At 35.9% G+C, this 17,500-nt stretch overlaps 2 protein-coding genes across 10 annotated transcripts in view; both read left to right on the top strand.

Moving 5' to 3' along the window:
• The window catches only part of LOC125029226, a 106,087-nt gene extending 93,776 nt beyond the window's left edge, over positions 1-12,311 (top strand). For 8 of the 9 annotated variants that reach the window (XM_047619114.1, XM_047619112.1, XM_047619119.1 and 5 more), the window contains 12 exons: positions 389-621; positions 918-1,046; positions 1,584-1,838; positions 2,008-2,313; positions 5,524-6,314; positions 6,509-6,738; positions 6,854-7,007; positions 7,174-7,317; positions 7,457-7,727; positions 8,866-9,638; positions 9,798-10,091; positions 10,236-12,311. In XM_047619114.1, the coding sequence (XP_047475070.1) occupies positions 389-621; positions 918-1,046; positions 1,584-1,838; positions 2,008-2,313; positions 5,524-6,314; positions 6,509-6,738; positions 6,854-7,007; positions 7,174-7,317; positions 7,457-7,727; positions 8,866-9,638; positions 9,798-10,091; positions 10,236-10,685 (4,030 nt within the window). In that variant the 3' untranslated portion in view covers positions 10,686-12,311. The remainder of the gene's footprint in view (positions 1-388; positions 622-917; positions 1,047-1,583; positions 1,839-2,007; positions 2,314-5,523; positions 6,315-6,508; positions 6,739-6,853; positions 7,008-7,173; positions 7,318-7,456; positions 7,728-8,865; positions 9,639-9,797; positions 10,092-10,235) is intronic. The other variant, XM_047619113.1, reaches the window with a different exon arrangement.
• Positions 12,312-13,906: 1,595 nt separating this feature from the next.
• Positions 13,907-16,330, top strand: LOC125029225 (TLC domain-containing protein 3A-like). The gene has a single exon (XM_047619111.1). It carries the CDS (start codon positions 14,042-14,044, stop codon positions 14,843-14,845), a length of 804 nt encoding a protein of 267 aa, XP_047475067.1. The 5' UTR covers positions 13,907-14,041; the 3' UTR covers positions 14,846-16,330.
• Positions 16,331-17,500: the final 1,170 nt, after the last annotated feature.

Raw genomic sequence — 17,500 nt, 5'->3', positions numbered from 1 at the left:
TGTTATATGCTTTACACTTTTTATCCTCACATATCAGTATATTTTTATTTATGAAGAATTATATATATTGAAGTAATAGGTAGGTATGTATAGGAATAAAGTACGTCAAATTATTCTTGGGTAAAAAGAAACAAGAAAAACAAGTTTGAATGTGCGTATGTGTAGAGTATGTGTCAAGGACCTTTTTTTTTTTTTTTTTTAAGACAGTAGCATATCCTGTTCTCTGATACAAAGAAGTGCCAAGAGAGATGGCAATTGAGAGAAAAAGCAACTAAATTGAACTTAGTAACACTGTCAGTTTTTAGTCTGGAATTAAATACATTCATCCATATGATATACTCATGTGCAACTTACTCATTATATTTTTTCTCTTAATTTTTCCAAACAGACAACAACCCAAGTCAGACTACACCTATAGTACCTCACTCACTTACCGTGATCGAGTGACCCCAGACCGGAAGATCGGGTCCCCAAACATGTCCCGTCGGTCTCTCCGGGGTGGGAATGTGGGCTACCTCAATTCCCCAGATTTCTCAACCGTTGGGTTAGATAGTGAACAGACGACCAGTCGCCTTAATCTCAGGAACCGAGCAGTACTTAGGTCCATGGATGCTCTGTCAGGTAAAGTGTTTGCACTGCTTTCGTACCTCTGTTATTTTAATTTTTATTTGTGGTAATATTTTTCATATTATATCCTGTGTATAGGTGACTTTGTCCTTAGTGATTGTAAGCCTATTTCTTTTATGGACATATATATTTAATGAGTGATGTATTTGTAATTTAAATATAAAACAATTTATAAAAAAGAACTAGTTGTTATATTGTTATTACCTCAGGAAGCCAAGTAATATTAATCACATAGAAGTATATCCTGCAAATAAATTTATACTTGTCAAGCTTCTTTTTTGTGTGCTTAGATACCAGCGATGCAGAAGACACGCAGGAACAGCTTATCATACCCAGGAGAAGATCCAGTAGGAGTCGAAGCATTGATGTCATGCCAAAGTCAAATGGCACAGCGATGAGCAGAACAATTACATCTTCAAGTGAGTACATGTTAACCTGTGTGAATTTTATTTCTTTTCTATAATTTATCTATAAATGATACATTTGCCTCCTCCTTCTTCTCCTCCTCCTCCTCCTCCTCCTCCTCCTCCTCCTCCTCCTCCTCCTCCTCCTCCTCCTCCTCCTCCTCCTCCTGCTCCTCCTGCTCCTCCTCCTCCTCCCCCCTCCTCCTCCTCCTCCTCCTCCTCCTCCTCCTCCTCCTCCTCCTCCTCCTCCTCCTCCTCCTCCTCCTCCTCCTCCTCCTCCTCCTCCTCCTCCTCCTCCTCGTCACTGTCAGGATAAGGATTTACTTGTTGCAATAAAAGTATATATAGTGTAATAGATCAGATGTAGATTTCATGGTACATTTTAGAATCACACATCTTTTGTTTCATGAAATGCCATAGAAAGTTCCAGTACTGTTATCACAGTTGTAGGCCTACCAATTGTATCAGAGGAGCATTGCATGCAAGCACATGCTATCATTTTAAATTCTTACCTGTTTTTTCTCCTAACATCAATTCATATTTCATTACCAGCTTATACAACCACAAGAACCCTCCACCGTGGCCTTGATGCAGACAGTGATGTTGATGATGGCAGTGAGTCTACAGTCCCAATTCGTGCAACACCGTTGACGGCAAGAGGTGGAACTCCCCTTGGCCGATCCTCAACGCCACTCACTGGATTGAGAAACAGATCGTCACTCGCTACTGAAAACACCAGAGGAGGCTACACTTTGGCAAAGGGGGCCATTGCTGAAGACATTGAGGAAGAAGATGAGAAACCCAAAAGTAACTGTTTTCCCTTTTTCATAAGCGTATAAGAATTTTTCATTCACTATTGTATTCACTTTTTGCCTTCCTGTAATAACTTTCATTTTGCAAGAAATACTTGAAGGTTTAGTGTGTGTGTGTTTGCATAAAATGTAAAAATTACTAACAAGTTCATTGCAACAACCAGATACTATTGTGGCATGGAGTCAGAAGAGCTGGGAGACTGTGGTGCGAATGACAATGATAATGACCACATCAGTGATAGCCATGGCCACAAGAGCAGTTACAGCCACTACCTCAAATAAAGTCGATGAGGATTCCCAATCAGAGAAGGACTCTCAATCGTCATTCATATCCAGAATTAACACAACACGAAGGAGGATGGTAACCACGACAACAGAGTACTGGGAATCAACGAAGGAACGTCTAAGGAAGAACCCCATTCTTATCTGGATCCCTTTGCTGCTCCTGCTCCTTGTATTGGCTCTTGTGGGTGAGTTGACGCTACTTGTTGTTCCTCCATTCAGTGTGTAATGCTGCATGCCTATTGATATCAACACTGTTAATTTTATGTGTAAGTGAAGCCACCTTATCTAAACACTATTGAGTGGATGAAATGTACATTGTCAATATATTTCAGAAAGCCCTCTAAAACCATATTTTTAATCAGATCATATTAATAGAGGTTAAGAAATGTGGATTTCTATTATGATTACTATTATAACTGGGAATGTAATTTTGAGAACTTACTCCATTAAGAGGATATGGAAAGAATCGGAATCACAGTTTATGGTTTCCACTCAGATGCAAATGGTTACTCTCAGATAAGGAAGTTTTTTCACATATAGTTAAAGAAATAAACAATTATAGACATCCTATTTATTTAGTTCCGGTGATTTGAACTACAATTTTGAAGATTTGATATTGTATCAGTTCTGTGCTACAGGTGTTTGGCTATTTTGTCATTTATTTATTCATAAATTTATATGACCTTTTTCATATAATAAAGAAAAATTGTAGTTCAGAAAAAATGCTTTAGCTGCATAATATTCTGTGGAATGAGTAATTTGGCTTCTGATTTAAAAACAGAGAAGTAAATTTTTAAGAATCAACAATGATTGGAAATAAAAATATAAATACTAATAGATTTAAAACTATTAGGAACTGATGAGCTTAACCTATTGATCCTGGGATAGCAGAAATATCTGTCATGTCCACTGTGCTTTTAGTTTCTCAGTTGTGTTTGCACATAAAAAGCTCTACAAGGGCATAGTCACCAAGGAGTCAATTTTAGTCCTACCAACTCACCTTTTTATTGATTTCTTAGATTTTTGTAAAGAATCTTTTTTGTTTTTCATTGCTATTAGTATTGTTAATAACATTATAGCAATCATATTGTCAGTAAATATAATGCCAAGAGATACTAACCCACGAAAATGTTGTGTTCACTGGAATATTGTTTTGAGAAATGTCCCTGCACATAGATGGCTCTGCAGGTGGTTAGCCACAAAGGAGGCAATTAGTAGACCTTGTGACTTCAATTGATTTCACATTTCCTTGAGTTTCTGGAAAAAAAAAAACTTTTTTCAGTAATGCTATGATTATCAGTGCTGATATTAGATATTATAGTTATTATATTGCTATTGGGATTACTAACAGCAATATTAGATACCAAAAAATATTTCTGAAAATCAAGGAAAAGAGTAAACAGGCGAGACAATGAGACTCGTAATAGGCTCATTGGTTACATAGTAATTTTGGAGCCATCTGTGTGTAAAAGCCATTAATAAATTAAACTTACAGTGGGAATGACATGTATATACATGCCATCCCCGGCAGCTTTGGGTTATTAGTGCTAGAGAAAAAACAAAAAAAAACAAGGAAAGGGGAAATCTGGTGAGGCCTAATAATTGGCTCCTTGGTGGCTGAGCACTTGTTGAAACCTGTAAGTGCAAACAAAATTCACAGGACAAAACTACAGTGGACAGTATATATACCTGTATTTTAAGCACTTAACATATTCTATGATTCATATGATCTTCATAAAGGGATCATCCACCAGATTATCAGTTAGGGAATTTAGCTATTTCTCCCCATTTTGTGAAGAGCAAGTCCTGCCTGCTTCATAAATGTTTGGTAGATTGGGTTTCATAGTAAATTTGTGTTTAGGGTTTGGCTCTCATTTATCATTTATTTCTGTAAGATAGTGTAATTGTTATATCCACAATATCTTTTTGGTTGTACTTGATATTCGGGTTGGATACACAGGAACTAGTTTTGCACGAAGTAGATGCGACTGCAGGTTGAAATCATTATATTGCGATGAAAATTAGTTTTCTTTAGTGTTATTTTTGTTAGAATGTGTAGTAACTAACATTTGTTTTCAAACATGGTGGAATACTTTGAACTCCCATCTGAAATCTGATAGGCACACTGCTGTCTGCATAAGAACAAGGAGAATATCTGAGCTTCAAGTCTATATTCTAAGCTTTGTGTGGTTTGCTGTGTTCTATTTTAAGGGCTGATATCTTGAGAATAAGCTCTGGAAACTGTGGAGAAAAATTGGTCATTCTGTTGCTGGATTTTTTTTTCTTTGCTTCAGTAATGAAATGGAAAAAGACTTGCTTGTTTGTGTGATTATTCTTGTGTTTTTCCCTTCTGTTTTGGGATAAAATGCGATATTGGATGATATAGAGAGAGAGAGAAAGAAAGGAGTTACTTGATATCTTTAACTTTCTATTTCAAGCCAAATGATTTTCCCTTTACAATCAATTGTATTATGTAAAGAAAGAAAGAGAAAATATCCACAGTTCAGTATCATGGACTCTATGATATTCAAGCAGATATAAACATCATGCTTAATTTTTTTGGTATTCATCTTTCATGAAGGTTATTTGTGCTGATTTGTTGTTTTCAGGTTGCAACATACCAAGCTCTCCAACCAACAGTACTCAGTCTACTAATAATGCTATTAATAATTCTCTAATAACTTGAATATTTCCTTTCCTCTGATAAGAAAAGAAACTTGGAAGCTCTTTTATTTGATCTTGTCTCTTTTCATTCCTCTAAGATAGTATTATGGAAATCACCAATACCCAACCTTGAAATGAGTATTGGTTTACACATAAGTGCTAGTTGGCATTTGTAAAATAAGTGCTGCCTGTAGTGCACTTAAAGTATGATGTGTGATTAGCATGTGGTAGTTTGCTATCATAGTTGAAGTATTACCTATAAAGTTTTATAACTGCATGTGCCATGTTAATCAGACTGCATGATAGCAGTATGTATGAGATATGTTACTAATATTTGTGTAGAGGGGGCTTTCTGCTAAGTTAAGATTTCTTCTCTCGATTAAAATATGGTTACCAATATTAAGAAATCCCCTCTTTTATGCTTGTAAAGCATTCACCTGATAACATGAGCCAAGAAAGCAGTTAAATTAGTTGCCTGATGCTTAAAATGAATTCCAAGCTACAGATGCTCTATAAAAAAAAAATATTGTCACTTAGGCATAAGCAGTTTTATTTGTTGGTATATCATATTTTAGTTCATACTTGTGTATTTCTGTTTCTGATATTATTTAAAAGGTGAAGTAATGATGTAATTATTGGGACTAAAATAAAAAAGGGAAAGTTGTTAAAGTTAATTTCGATTCATGTTATCAGAAGAATGACCAGCTAATGATAATTTTCTCTACTAACAGCTTACTGGTGGCTGTTGCAGTCCCGTGCCAAGACAGGTGATGCTACTGATCCCAAAGAAACTGATGGAACCTCATTCCTGACACTTCTTGTGACTTCTGTCTCTGACATGACCCATTCATCAATATCTGGCATCTCTTGGGGTTTAGGCCTTGCTTGGCTGTCCCTTGTAGACTTGTATGAATGGATTGGATCTGCATTTGTTGCCGGTGTGTCTGCTGCTTGGGTATCAGTTTCGGGCATGTTCACATGGCTTGGGTCTGTGACGTATGCCTGCCTTGCTTATGCATTAGACTGGCTGTATATTGTGTTAGGGTTCCTGCAGTATATAGGCCTAGCCATCCTAAGTTTCTTTACTTCTGGTGTCTCTTATCTCTCTGCCCTCTTCCTTCCTGTCAATGATACCAATAACAATATGGATGAAGCCCAAACCACCACTGAAGACGTCAAATCATGGAGCATAGTTGGCTGGGTCTCGAGCATCGTCCCCAAGGAAAGTTTCTCTCAGTTATATGCAAGTGCTACTGAAATAACCCAAACCTCTGGAAATTGGTTATGGAATAGCTGGCTGTGGCTTATTGTGACCCTTGGAGAAGCCCTAACTTCTGCTGCTACTTATGCTCAGTGGCTCCTCTACAGCCTCTTTTCTCTTGTTGTCTACCTTTTAACGGGACTGTGGAATCTTCTGGTATACTTGTTCCTTGGTCTGATTGGCCTTATCACATCAGCTGCATCGTCAGTCTCATATGCTGCTGTTACAACATCTTCAGCTGTGACCAGCGGTGCCAAGCTGGTAAGGCACTATATCTCTCTGTTATTATTATTATTATTATTATTATTTTTTTTTTTTTGCAAATACTTGTAGAATATGATGTTCAGATCATTGTTTACTATATAAAAAAAAAAAAAAAAAAAAAAAAAAAAAACAGGATTATTTGAAATTAAACAACTTTCATGTATTAACCCTTCTCTTGCTTTCTGTTCCAGATTGTCCTACCTTTTTATGGATCTTCTGAATCAACAAAGGAAACCACCAGTAAAACGGTCATCACAACTCCAAAAGTGGAACAGAATGTCAACGTGAACAATCCCTCGGTAGTTGAAATTGTGGACCGGGTATTGGGAAGTGAGGAGTTGAAAACCCTCATTGCAGCTGTGGCATCAGAGACTTCCACTAAGGGGCAGTTGACTCTGGATGATGTATCAAATCTTGTGAAGTGAGTATTGTGGGTATAATGCTAGTAGAGCATGATAACTGATTTAAAAGTTTATGATAAATTTTTATTATTCTTTGTTATGAGGTGAGTAAACTTGCATTGTTTTTCTTCAAAGGTCTGTTGTTGAAGGAGAACTTACCACATTCAAAGAGGAAGCGTCTGCCTTGCGAGATGAGGTGGGCTCAAAGATTTCAATAACAGAGGATACCAACAACTACATCTTGTCTATGCAGGCGCATCAAGAGCACCTTATCAAGCAGTTGGATGAGGTATGGAAAATTATCTCCTTCATTTCTTATATCTTGTTATAGTTTATTTTTGGGTTAAGAAATATAATTCCTGAAATTGTCTATTATTTTGTTATCCTGTTTTGAATGTGTCATCTAGGGATCCGTCTTTCAAAGTATTGTTACTAATTTGTTTTCTGAACCCTAGTTGGGCACAAGACTAATCAAGATGGAAGGATCTAATGAGGAGAGTCAGAAACTATCAGCAGAACAGCGTCAAGAGTATGAAGACCAGTTGACGGGTCTCAAGAAGGAGATAGATCTGCTTGGCACCCATCTCAACAAATTACATGTAAGAACATTTTTGGATGGAATAAGATGCACAGTTTTGCAGAATTGAAAATTAGCACTAATAGGGTCAAAAGTTGACCATTGAATGTCAATTAATTTAGAATGACTACTTGAATTTTCTATCTTCTTTCCTAAAACAGACCGACCACACCAACCTTGCTACTGAAGTTAAGAGCTGTTGCAAAAATAGCAGTCTGACATTAGCTGACGTAGAGAGACACGTCACCACTTTACTTGGGGACATCCTAGGCCTCCCAGCATCCTCTCAAGATGAAGGAGCAGAAGATGGAGTGAATACCTGGAGTGCTGGAGAGATGGGCGCATGGCTGAAGAGCTATTTTGTCGCCAAGGATGAGCTGGAAACGAGACTCAACTTGCTAACAGCATCAATGCAAATGAAACCAGTGGAAGGTATGCTTTAACATTAAAAAAATTTTTCTAATTACTCTCAAGAAGGGTGAAAATGATTTTTGGAACTTTTCTTGAAGTCACTCAGATTATTCGGTATATCATGTCAAAAGTAAAAGGGATAAATGTTTATAGAACGGAATTAGTAAGTAATGGTATTAGAAATAATGATAATGATGAGAGTATTAATGAAAATAATAATAATAGTAGAAATAATGATTATAGTAATGATAATGATATTGATTAGCATTGTGATTATAATGATATTTATTGTTGTAATGATAATAAGAATAATTAGTAAAATAATAATGATAAGATTAATAAGAAATAAGAAAAATAGCAAAGTGAATAAGAATTTAAATTCTATAATAATAATGATCATGCTAATAATAATAATGATGATAATGATAGTGATGATGTGATAATCATGGTAATGATAATGATGATGATAATTATAGTAATAGTAATAATAATAATAATGATAATAATAATAATAATAATAATAATAATAATAATAATAATAATAATAAGGGTAATGATAATGATAGTGACTAGGGTTGTGATTACAATGATAATAATAATGATGAGAAAGATAAGAAACAAGGAAAATAATGAAGAAAAAAAAAGTAAAAGAAATGCACTAGATTTATGTCTGCATCATGAGACTCTTCTAGAGAAAGGATGCATTGTTCTCATATATGTATGCATAATGAATGAAACCTGAGGAATGTCGTTTTAAAAAATATTCAGATTAATGGGAGTGTCTAAATGGTAGATTGTAAAGTGTATGATGTAATTTCTTACAGGCTTTTTTAATTTGAATTGGGAAAGTGGGGGGGAATAAAGGAATATAAGTGTTTTGCATCCTCTCTTGAATTTTTAATGCTTGTATTTCAGGTTAGAAATTTTGTACAATGATTTTATACTGTATTAAGCTATTTCATAAACATAATTGAGGGTCATGAAAGTGGTTATAAGTATTACAAGAGGATATATGACAGTATTAGTGATTAAAAAGATTTAAGACCTTTTGAATATTTTAAATAAAGACAATTTTAGGAACAGTTGATTGCTAATTCAAGACAGGTTGTTACCTTCCTACCTATGATATAAATTATGAGAGTACACTAATCTGTTACAGGTGAGACTGATACAGACAAAGCTTCAGGAGTTCTGATACAGCAGACAATAGCACAGACCACTCAGATGGTAATGGACACTGTTTTGGAAAAATTACGAGCAGAGATCCATAAGCAGCACTCTGAATTCTCTGACCAGGCACAGCAGCAGGTAACTGAACAAGTCAATCTCCAGATGCAGGCAGCAGCTGAAGTCCTGGGAACACAGATTACAGATCAATTGCAGCATCGTTTTGAGACCACAAAGGTACAGATTACAGATCAAGTCAACATTGCTGTAGATTCAGCAGTTAAGGATTCTGTATCCAAGTCAGTTGCCTCAGTTGTACCTGAAGTTGTAGCAAAAGCAGCACCTGATATGGTTGCAGCAGTTGTTCCTGGCATAGTTGCACAAGCTGTTCCAGGTGCAGTTGACTCTGCAGTAAAGATTGCAGTTGCAGAGGCTGTACCAGAAGCTGTAGAAATGAAAGTGTCTATTGCTGTACCATCTGCTGTACGAGATGCAGTTGCTGAGACTGTTCCTGAAGCTGTTGCTAAAGCTGTACCAGAAGCTGTATCGGAAGCTCTGCCAGATGCGGTCAATGAAGCAGTCAACGCAGCTGTTCCTGAGGCAGTATCAGCTGCAGTTCCAGAAGCTGTTGCCTCTGCTGCACCAGAAGTGGTAGCCTCACTGCTGCCATCAGTTGTACAGGCTGCAGTAAATGAGACAGTGTCATCAGTAGTTCCTGCTGCAGTGGAAATGATTGTAAATAAGGCAGGTGATCAAGATTTAAAGGTAAGGCCTAAGACTCGCTTTAGGAATATATATGGAATCAAGGCCTAGTTGTAAAGAGGTAGGAGTGAATATACTGTGTATATTACAGACATAATTATATGTACATGCACTGTATGTATTTTTTCAACTTAGGCTAATAGCATTTATTTTCAATTGCAGCAGAGTGGAGGTGACAACATTGCCATTATGGGAGTCTCCTCTGCAACAGACAGTAGTGAAGAAGGGAAACTCTCTGCTACAGTCAACATTTCTCAGAATCTTAACAACGGGTCAAACTTTTCATTTGTACCATCTGGCAGTGCATTCTCAGCAGGGTTAAATGAATCTGCCGTAATACAGATAGTTAAGGATGCACTCATGAAGTATGATGCAGACAAGACTGGAATGGTGGATCATGCCCTAGAAACTGCCGGAGGAAATATTATATCAACACGCTGCACAGAGAGTTACCAGGTAAGATGAAACAAGTATAGCATCCTCTTTTGCATTTATAATGTCTTTGAGTATATTACTTAAACTGTTCTGTATTTTTCATTTATGTTTTCTGTCAAGTTTATTAATCATATGTTTATAAAAATCTTCCTTTTTTTTCTCCAGGTACACCAGGCTGAAGTGAGCATTCTTGGATTCCCTGTATACCGCTACTCAACAAATACCCCTCGCACCATCATCCAGCCGGGCCGCATGCCTGGTCAGTGCTGGGCATTCAAGGGATCTCAGGGCTACATTGTGATTCAGCTGGCTGGATCTGTCCGACCAACTGGATTTAGCTTGGAGCACATACCTAAGTCTCTGTCACCCACAGGTGAAATTGATTCTGCCCCACGTGAGTTCGAGGTTTGGGGCCTGCATAAAGAGAGTGATGAAGGAGTTCATCTTGGAAGCTATGAGTATAACCAGAATGGAGATCCACTTCAATACTTCCCAGTTACTGAGGAAAATGCCCAATATTTCCCAATGATCGAGGTCAAAATTAATAGTAATCATGGGAATTTGCAATACACCTGCATTTACAGATTTAGGGTTCATGGTTTGCGGTATGTTTAAATGACGTACCATCGATCTCAAGTGCTATTAACTTTAGATGTGACTGTGGCCTTAGATTCAACAACTCCATTTGCATATCTGGATGAGTCATACTATCCTATTTTGTCAAATACTGCCAATCTCCTGTCCACTGATTTTTATTTTAAATTTTTGTATAGATTGCTTGACTAAAATTCAGAATCCCAAAGCCATATGTGCTTTTATGAAGTTGGATGTATTGTAAAGACATCAGTACCTGTTGTTGCCGGGGTAGTGAATCCCTTGGTGAATATGAAAGTGTGATAGTGTTTTCTCTTTTAATTTCTTTATTGTACAGTAAGACTGGACTGCAAGCTTTATATTCTTGTACATTGTACAGCACATTTCCTCTGGAATGAAAAATTGATCTCTTGTATGTATATTTCATTCTTTCATTGAAGAAATAGAAAATTAATGTGCAAGTTGCTAAGTTCATTTTAAGCTACTTACTCAGCTAACTCTTGATTTACACCATTGACTGATGAAAAAAACTCCTTCCCAAGATAATGCAATTTTTATAAATTTGGTAACCTTTCAGAATTATTTTCTTTGTTTTCAAACTGCAGTATATTTAAGAATTTGAGTCATTAGTTTTTGTTTTAACTGTACTGTATAGAAAGATATTCCCTTATTTTAAGATTCCAATACATCAACAAAGAAAGGTCATATTGGTTCATGTATGAAATTTTGAAGAACTTCACATTTTTGTAAGTCAAGGTGTTGTATTGTTTGGGATATTTTTGAATGTCTGTGAAAAATAACTTCATGTTTGTTGATTGTTTGTATATATGTATGAGAGAAAGAGAGAGAGAGAGTGAGAAGAAAGAGTGAATTTACAGTTCAGGTCTGCATTTGCACAACTTTGTGCTGTAAAATGCATAAGAAGCAAATGTATTTTTTTTAATCCGGTAAAAGGAAAACAAAGCATTGGTGCTGAACATAGCCTTCCCAGCCCAAAGATTAAAATTTTATGGTGGCCTGTTACCTGCCACTGGTTGGTCATGAAGTTATCTGTACCTGTAGAAGGTATTGTATTTGTTGCAGAATGGAAGCACTAAGGATTATTCTTCCATGATGAATTAGTCCACAGTTTCACTTTAAAAAATCAGTGGAGGCTATGATATGGTTGTCAAGAGTTCACTCTAATGTTGCCAAAGGTTGCTTAAGATTGTGCCATTCACAAGTAATGAAGTTTACTCCGTGCCTGTTTTAGAGGCTTAGATAAACTAGTAATTTGAATAGTCAAATTGAAACCTTCAAACAACCCAAAGATGTGTAGGGCCTGATACTGCACATGTATTTTTAACATGAGGTACAAAGAGGAACAATGTTAGTATTTGTATGTAGATGTATGTACTTATTTTGTACAGGTCTTGGACATAAACTTTGTAAGAAAAATTTTGTACATTTATGAAAAGACACAAAAACAGGATATATTATATATATGTATGGGAGAATAACTGTTGGCTCGAGCCTGGTCTGCAAATCTTCATTTTCATGCTTCCAGGGTGTTATTTTTTCTTTTCTTTTTTCTTTTATTTTCTCTTAATTTGCTAGTCTCCATTCTTGATCAGCCAGAAGAAACTAATAAAATATTAACACATTTTATACTGTGTTTTGATTATTCCTATTTTGACCAACAATTATGAACAATTTGTATGACCTTTAGCGAAGGTTGATATAAGGAAAGGATTTTTCTGAAGGAAAAAGGGAGAAACCAGGGAGGTTAAAATCCCTTTTGTAAAAGTGAATGCAGATAATTTGAAGGATTTGTAGTTTATTGCTACAAATGTTAAAGATTTGGAAATATGCAAATTAACCTTTGCACTTTTGTCTTATGCAATTAGATATGTGTGCATTAAATATAAATGTATGAAATCACAATCTGTTATTTAGAGTATATATGGAGACGAGGACTTTACAAACCTTTGCTCAAATAATTCTCAACAAACAAACGAAAACAACTTTCATGAAAGTCATCAATCTTATTGAAAATCTTTACCAATTGAAATTAAAATGCATTTAAGCATAGTTACAATACTTTATTCCTCCTACTTGTACAAAAGGATTGTTTACGTGATGCCAATCTATGTGGTCAGATAAAGGCAGAGATTAGATGTCCCACCACCTGATTACAACGTGCAGCATTCAGGGTAATTCAGATTTACCAAAGTGCATTTAACCTTCTGTTACTCACTCACTCACTCACTCACTCACTCACTCACTCACTCACTCACTCACTCACTCACTCACTCACACACACACACACACACACACACACACACACACACACACACACACACACACACACACACACACACACACACACTCTCACTCACTCACTCACTCACTCACTCACTCACTCACTCACTCACTCACTCACTCACTCACTCACTCACTCACTCACTCACTCACTCACTCACTCACTCACTCACTCACTCACTCACTCACTCACTCACTCACTCACTCACTCACTCACTCACTCTCTCTCTCTCTTCTTTTTTTTCTTTTCTCCTCCTTTATCTGTTACCTTTGACCCTTCTTGAGCTATCTTTCATCTATTCAAGTCATAAGGATTTTTAAAAAAATATTTCCATTGGTACCCTGAAGGAAAATATAATGAATAAAGTGTAGATAATGACATGGACTTTCAGAAGCAAATATATATTTAGAAGAAATCTCAAAAATCTAAACCATTCCCTATTCCAAATAAGCAAGAACAAGAGACAATTCCCTTTTAAAAATATACACTTGCCTACTAATTCACCAGTAAAAATTGGCTTCTTTGCATACATGTTACCACTGGAATTTATAAGGAATTGATATGTTACTGTATATGACGTAACCAACAAACTGCGAAGTACCTTCTTGACACAAAAAGCAAAAAAAAAAAAAAAAAAAACTAAAGCTACACATTCACAGTCAAATTATACAGATCTTATGACACACGCGAGTTTTCTTACTCCACGTCCACGTGAATCTTACCCATACAACAGAAGCGTTTTCTATGCAATTATCTCCCTACGCATTAACCCTTAAAAAAAAATGGAATTAAATAAAATAGTATACCCCTTCCCACCATCACAGAGAACGTGAAACCAATCCCTTCCGTTTTCTGTTGCGGGGGCTGCGCTGATTGGCCGAGGCCTCGTCACGTCGCCCTCCAGCCAATCAGAAGCCCCGTCGCAGCGCTGACGCAATTCCACATAAACAAACCCTGAGTGTCAGCTGACGCGTAAGGAGCTGATGCGAGAGCACGCACGGAAGTAGCGAGGAGGAAGTGCACGGTCGCAGAAGGAGGGGGAGACTCAACCAAAAGAAAAGGAAAGAGGCCAGTGATGATGGAAAAGCAGATCGCAGTGGGGGTGTACGCGCTGGGTGCCTGGTTTTCCCTGTACCTGTTGATCGCCAGTTTGTTACGTTTGTGGACACGAACTAGTCATCTGCCAGACGCCCATCGCGCCCACATCACCGAGAGTTTCGTCTCGGGCGTGCAAGGAGCTGCTTGTGGGATAGTGGGGCTGTGCGCAGTGGTATCATGCAAGCACGACGTCATGGGCGAGAAGTACCCCCTGGCCGTGCACTACTCGTCCATAGGCACGGCGTACTTCGTGTACGACCTGTGGGCGATGTACCGCAGTCACGCAGCAAGCAAGGCCTTCGTGAAGAGCCAACTAGAATGCTTGCTCTCCTATTTCAAGAAAGACTTGCTGATGATTGTGCACCACATTACCATAGTTCTCGTGCTGTTTCCTGCGATGGTGTACCACTCTCCCATGGGGCACTTCTTCATCGGGTGTTTCTTCTGCACGGAGCTCTCAACCCCCTTTGTGAACGCGAGAGTGATTCTCAGCCGATTGGGCCTGAAGAAATCAAAGATTTATGTGGTGAATGGATTACTCATGATGACAATATTTGCCATGTGCCGCATTGCCTTGTTCCCCATCATGTATGCAGCATACTTAAGCCAGCAGACAAAAGCACCGACACACATCCAAGCGCTTGCAAAAATCCCCCTTACGTGTCACTTGTCGTGTTTACTAGTGCTTGCTCCGCAGCTGTACTGGCTGACACTCATGGTAAAGGGGGCTTTAGCTGTTGTAAATGCCCAGTCTTCAGAATTACCGGTGAAGGATGAATGATAATAGATGAGCTAGTCATCTTAATGGTGAAAATATATTAATGCAATTCAAGACTCATTCAGCAATCTTAAGAACGACAATTGCAAATGCCAGAAAGGATTCTAAAATTACACAGATGTGACCATGTTAACCTGGAGAAAAATTGTGATAATCAAGTAATTAAGCTTCCGTCTCTTGTTGAAAATATTATATGAATTCCAAGTAAAATTGGAAAATGAATATAATGCATGTTACTGAGGAATATTGAATTGCTCTATGAGCTTCTGTTTTTGAGTTATTGTTTTACAGTTTTGAAAAAAAGAATATATATATATTAAATATGGAATATTAACAGTTACCCAAGATAAACATTCAGGAACTCTGAACTTTACTGCTAAAAAATGATGAACTCTTTGTTACAAAAGGTTGGCAGCATGAGCTAACAGACATGTATTCATTTAAGTCATATTTTTTTTCTTTTTATTTGTTATGACTAATCTACTCAAGGATATATATCACAGATGTAATGCTCATTGTAACATATGAAATATAAAACTATTTCTCATATATACACAACAGTTGCTCATATAGAATCAAAACCACTCTTATGCATGTTAATGTGATGGTCAGTGGTTATCACATGAGACTGATAATCCCTTATACTGGTATATTAATTTTGTATTTTGCAGTTAATGTTATATATAGAGAATATACTAAAATAGAGGTAAAATTTATAATAAGAGTTACTAATATGTTCTATTTAAAGACAGAATCACAATTTGTCAATAAGTAAAAAAAAATCAAATCTGTCAAGTAGAAGTTTGTTAACGGACAAGTAAGCCCAGAAAGGAGTGTTCCACAATTTGTTGGTAAACATTTTATGCATAATAATTGTTGGCTGATTACAAGAATGTTGAAGTACTCTAAGTAAGGGGCATGTAAGGATTTTTTTTTTCAATCACACAAATTATTTAAGTAATTATAGAATACAATATCTTTCTTGCCCTGTTTTGATTAGGAAGATTACAAAATTCAGTGATTAATTACTGTTGAGAAGAGGCTTGAAACTGACAACAGTTTTTCATTACATACTGATATCAGAGATATTAGAGCTATATATTGCATAATAATGATATTGTGTGGAGTTCTCTATTGGTGTCTGTAATTCTTTCCAGGAACAGATGTATAGGCTTGTTTGCTTATTTTAGTGTATCAACCTCATCAAAGGCTTTCTCATAAAAACACCACAGACACACACACAGTTTCTGCTTTTAGGTCACATTGAGTTTTTCAAACTTTCTTCATTTTCTCCTTTTGTTTTAAAGTTATACTCTTATCCATGCAGTTAGATCTCCATGCAGTAAGCTTTTGTCTATCGTGGATTTTTCTACTGCATTTTGTTTGTTATTAATTTTCATTATTATTATTATTTTTTTATCATTATGATTTTGGTTATAGATGTGATTATGATTGATCGTTTTGATTATTGTTGTTATTGCTATTATTATTATTATTATTATTATTATCATTATTATTATTATTATTATTATTATTATTATTATCATTATTATCATTATTATTATTATTATTATTACTACTACTACTACTACTACTACTACTACTACTACTACTATTACAATTACTATTATTCACTTGCTATTAGGCTTTTTAAGCAGTTTTTAGTTATAATTGGCAATCATCATCATCATCTCACCATCATTAGTTACGCAATCATAACCACATCATCATGTTCATGTGTACGTCACTCCGTTCATTGTCAGTATTTGCATAATTTTGGTGTGATTAGATGTACGGTTTACTGTTCCTTTTTATGCAAATGGAATACTTAATAATAATAATAAAAAAGAAAAAAAATAGGTCACATTTTATAAAAAAGGAAATGGTTAAGTATTTGCGGTGTTTGGTGTGGGTTGGCCTATTATGTAATGACATTTGTGATTTTCAGGGATCTATGCAGCTGTAACATATTGATACAAAATGCAAAAAAAAAAAAGGAATCTGTGAAAGTTTGTTACTGGTATTGAGCTTTTTGTAAAATGGTGTGTGTGTATATATATATATATATATATATATATATATATATATATATATATATGTTACGTGTGAATTACTGGATGCCTTGTAAAGTTTTGAAGTATGATTTATATATATATATATATTGTTATATATATATATATATATATATTGTTATATATGTATATATATATTGTTATGTATGTATATATATATATTTATGTATATGCATATATGTATATTTATGTTTGTATATGTATGTGTATATTTGAATATATATATGTATATATATGTGTGTGTGTATATATATATATATATATGCATATACATGTGTATACATTTATGTATATATTTTGTGTATATATATATGCATATATGCATGTATGTATATTTATATGTATGTATGCATGTATGTATGTATATATCTATATATATAGATATAAGTTTATATATATGTGCACACACACACACACACACACACACACACACACACACACACACACACACACACACACACACACACACACATATATACATACACATACACACACACACACACACACACACACACACACACACACACACACACACACACACACATATATACATACACATACACATACACACACACACACACACACA

Source organism: Penaeus chinensis, chromosome 9, assembly GCF_019202785.1.
Source record: "Penaeus chinensis breed Huanghai No. 1 chromosome 9, ASM1920278v2, whole genome shotgun sequence".
NCBI lineage: Eukaryota > Metazoa > Arthropoda > Malacostraca > Decapoda > Penaeidae > Penaeus > Penaeus chinensis.
The sequence above is the reverse complement of the archived record's forward strand: the minus strand, read 5'-3'. Positions and strand labels throughout refer to the sequence as shown.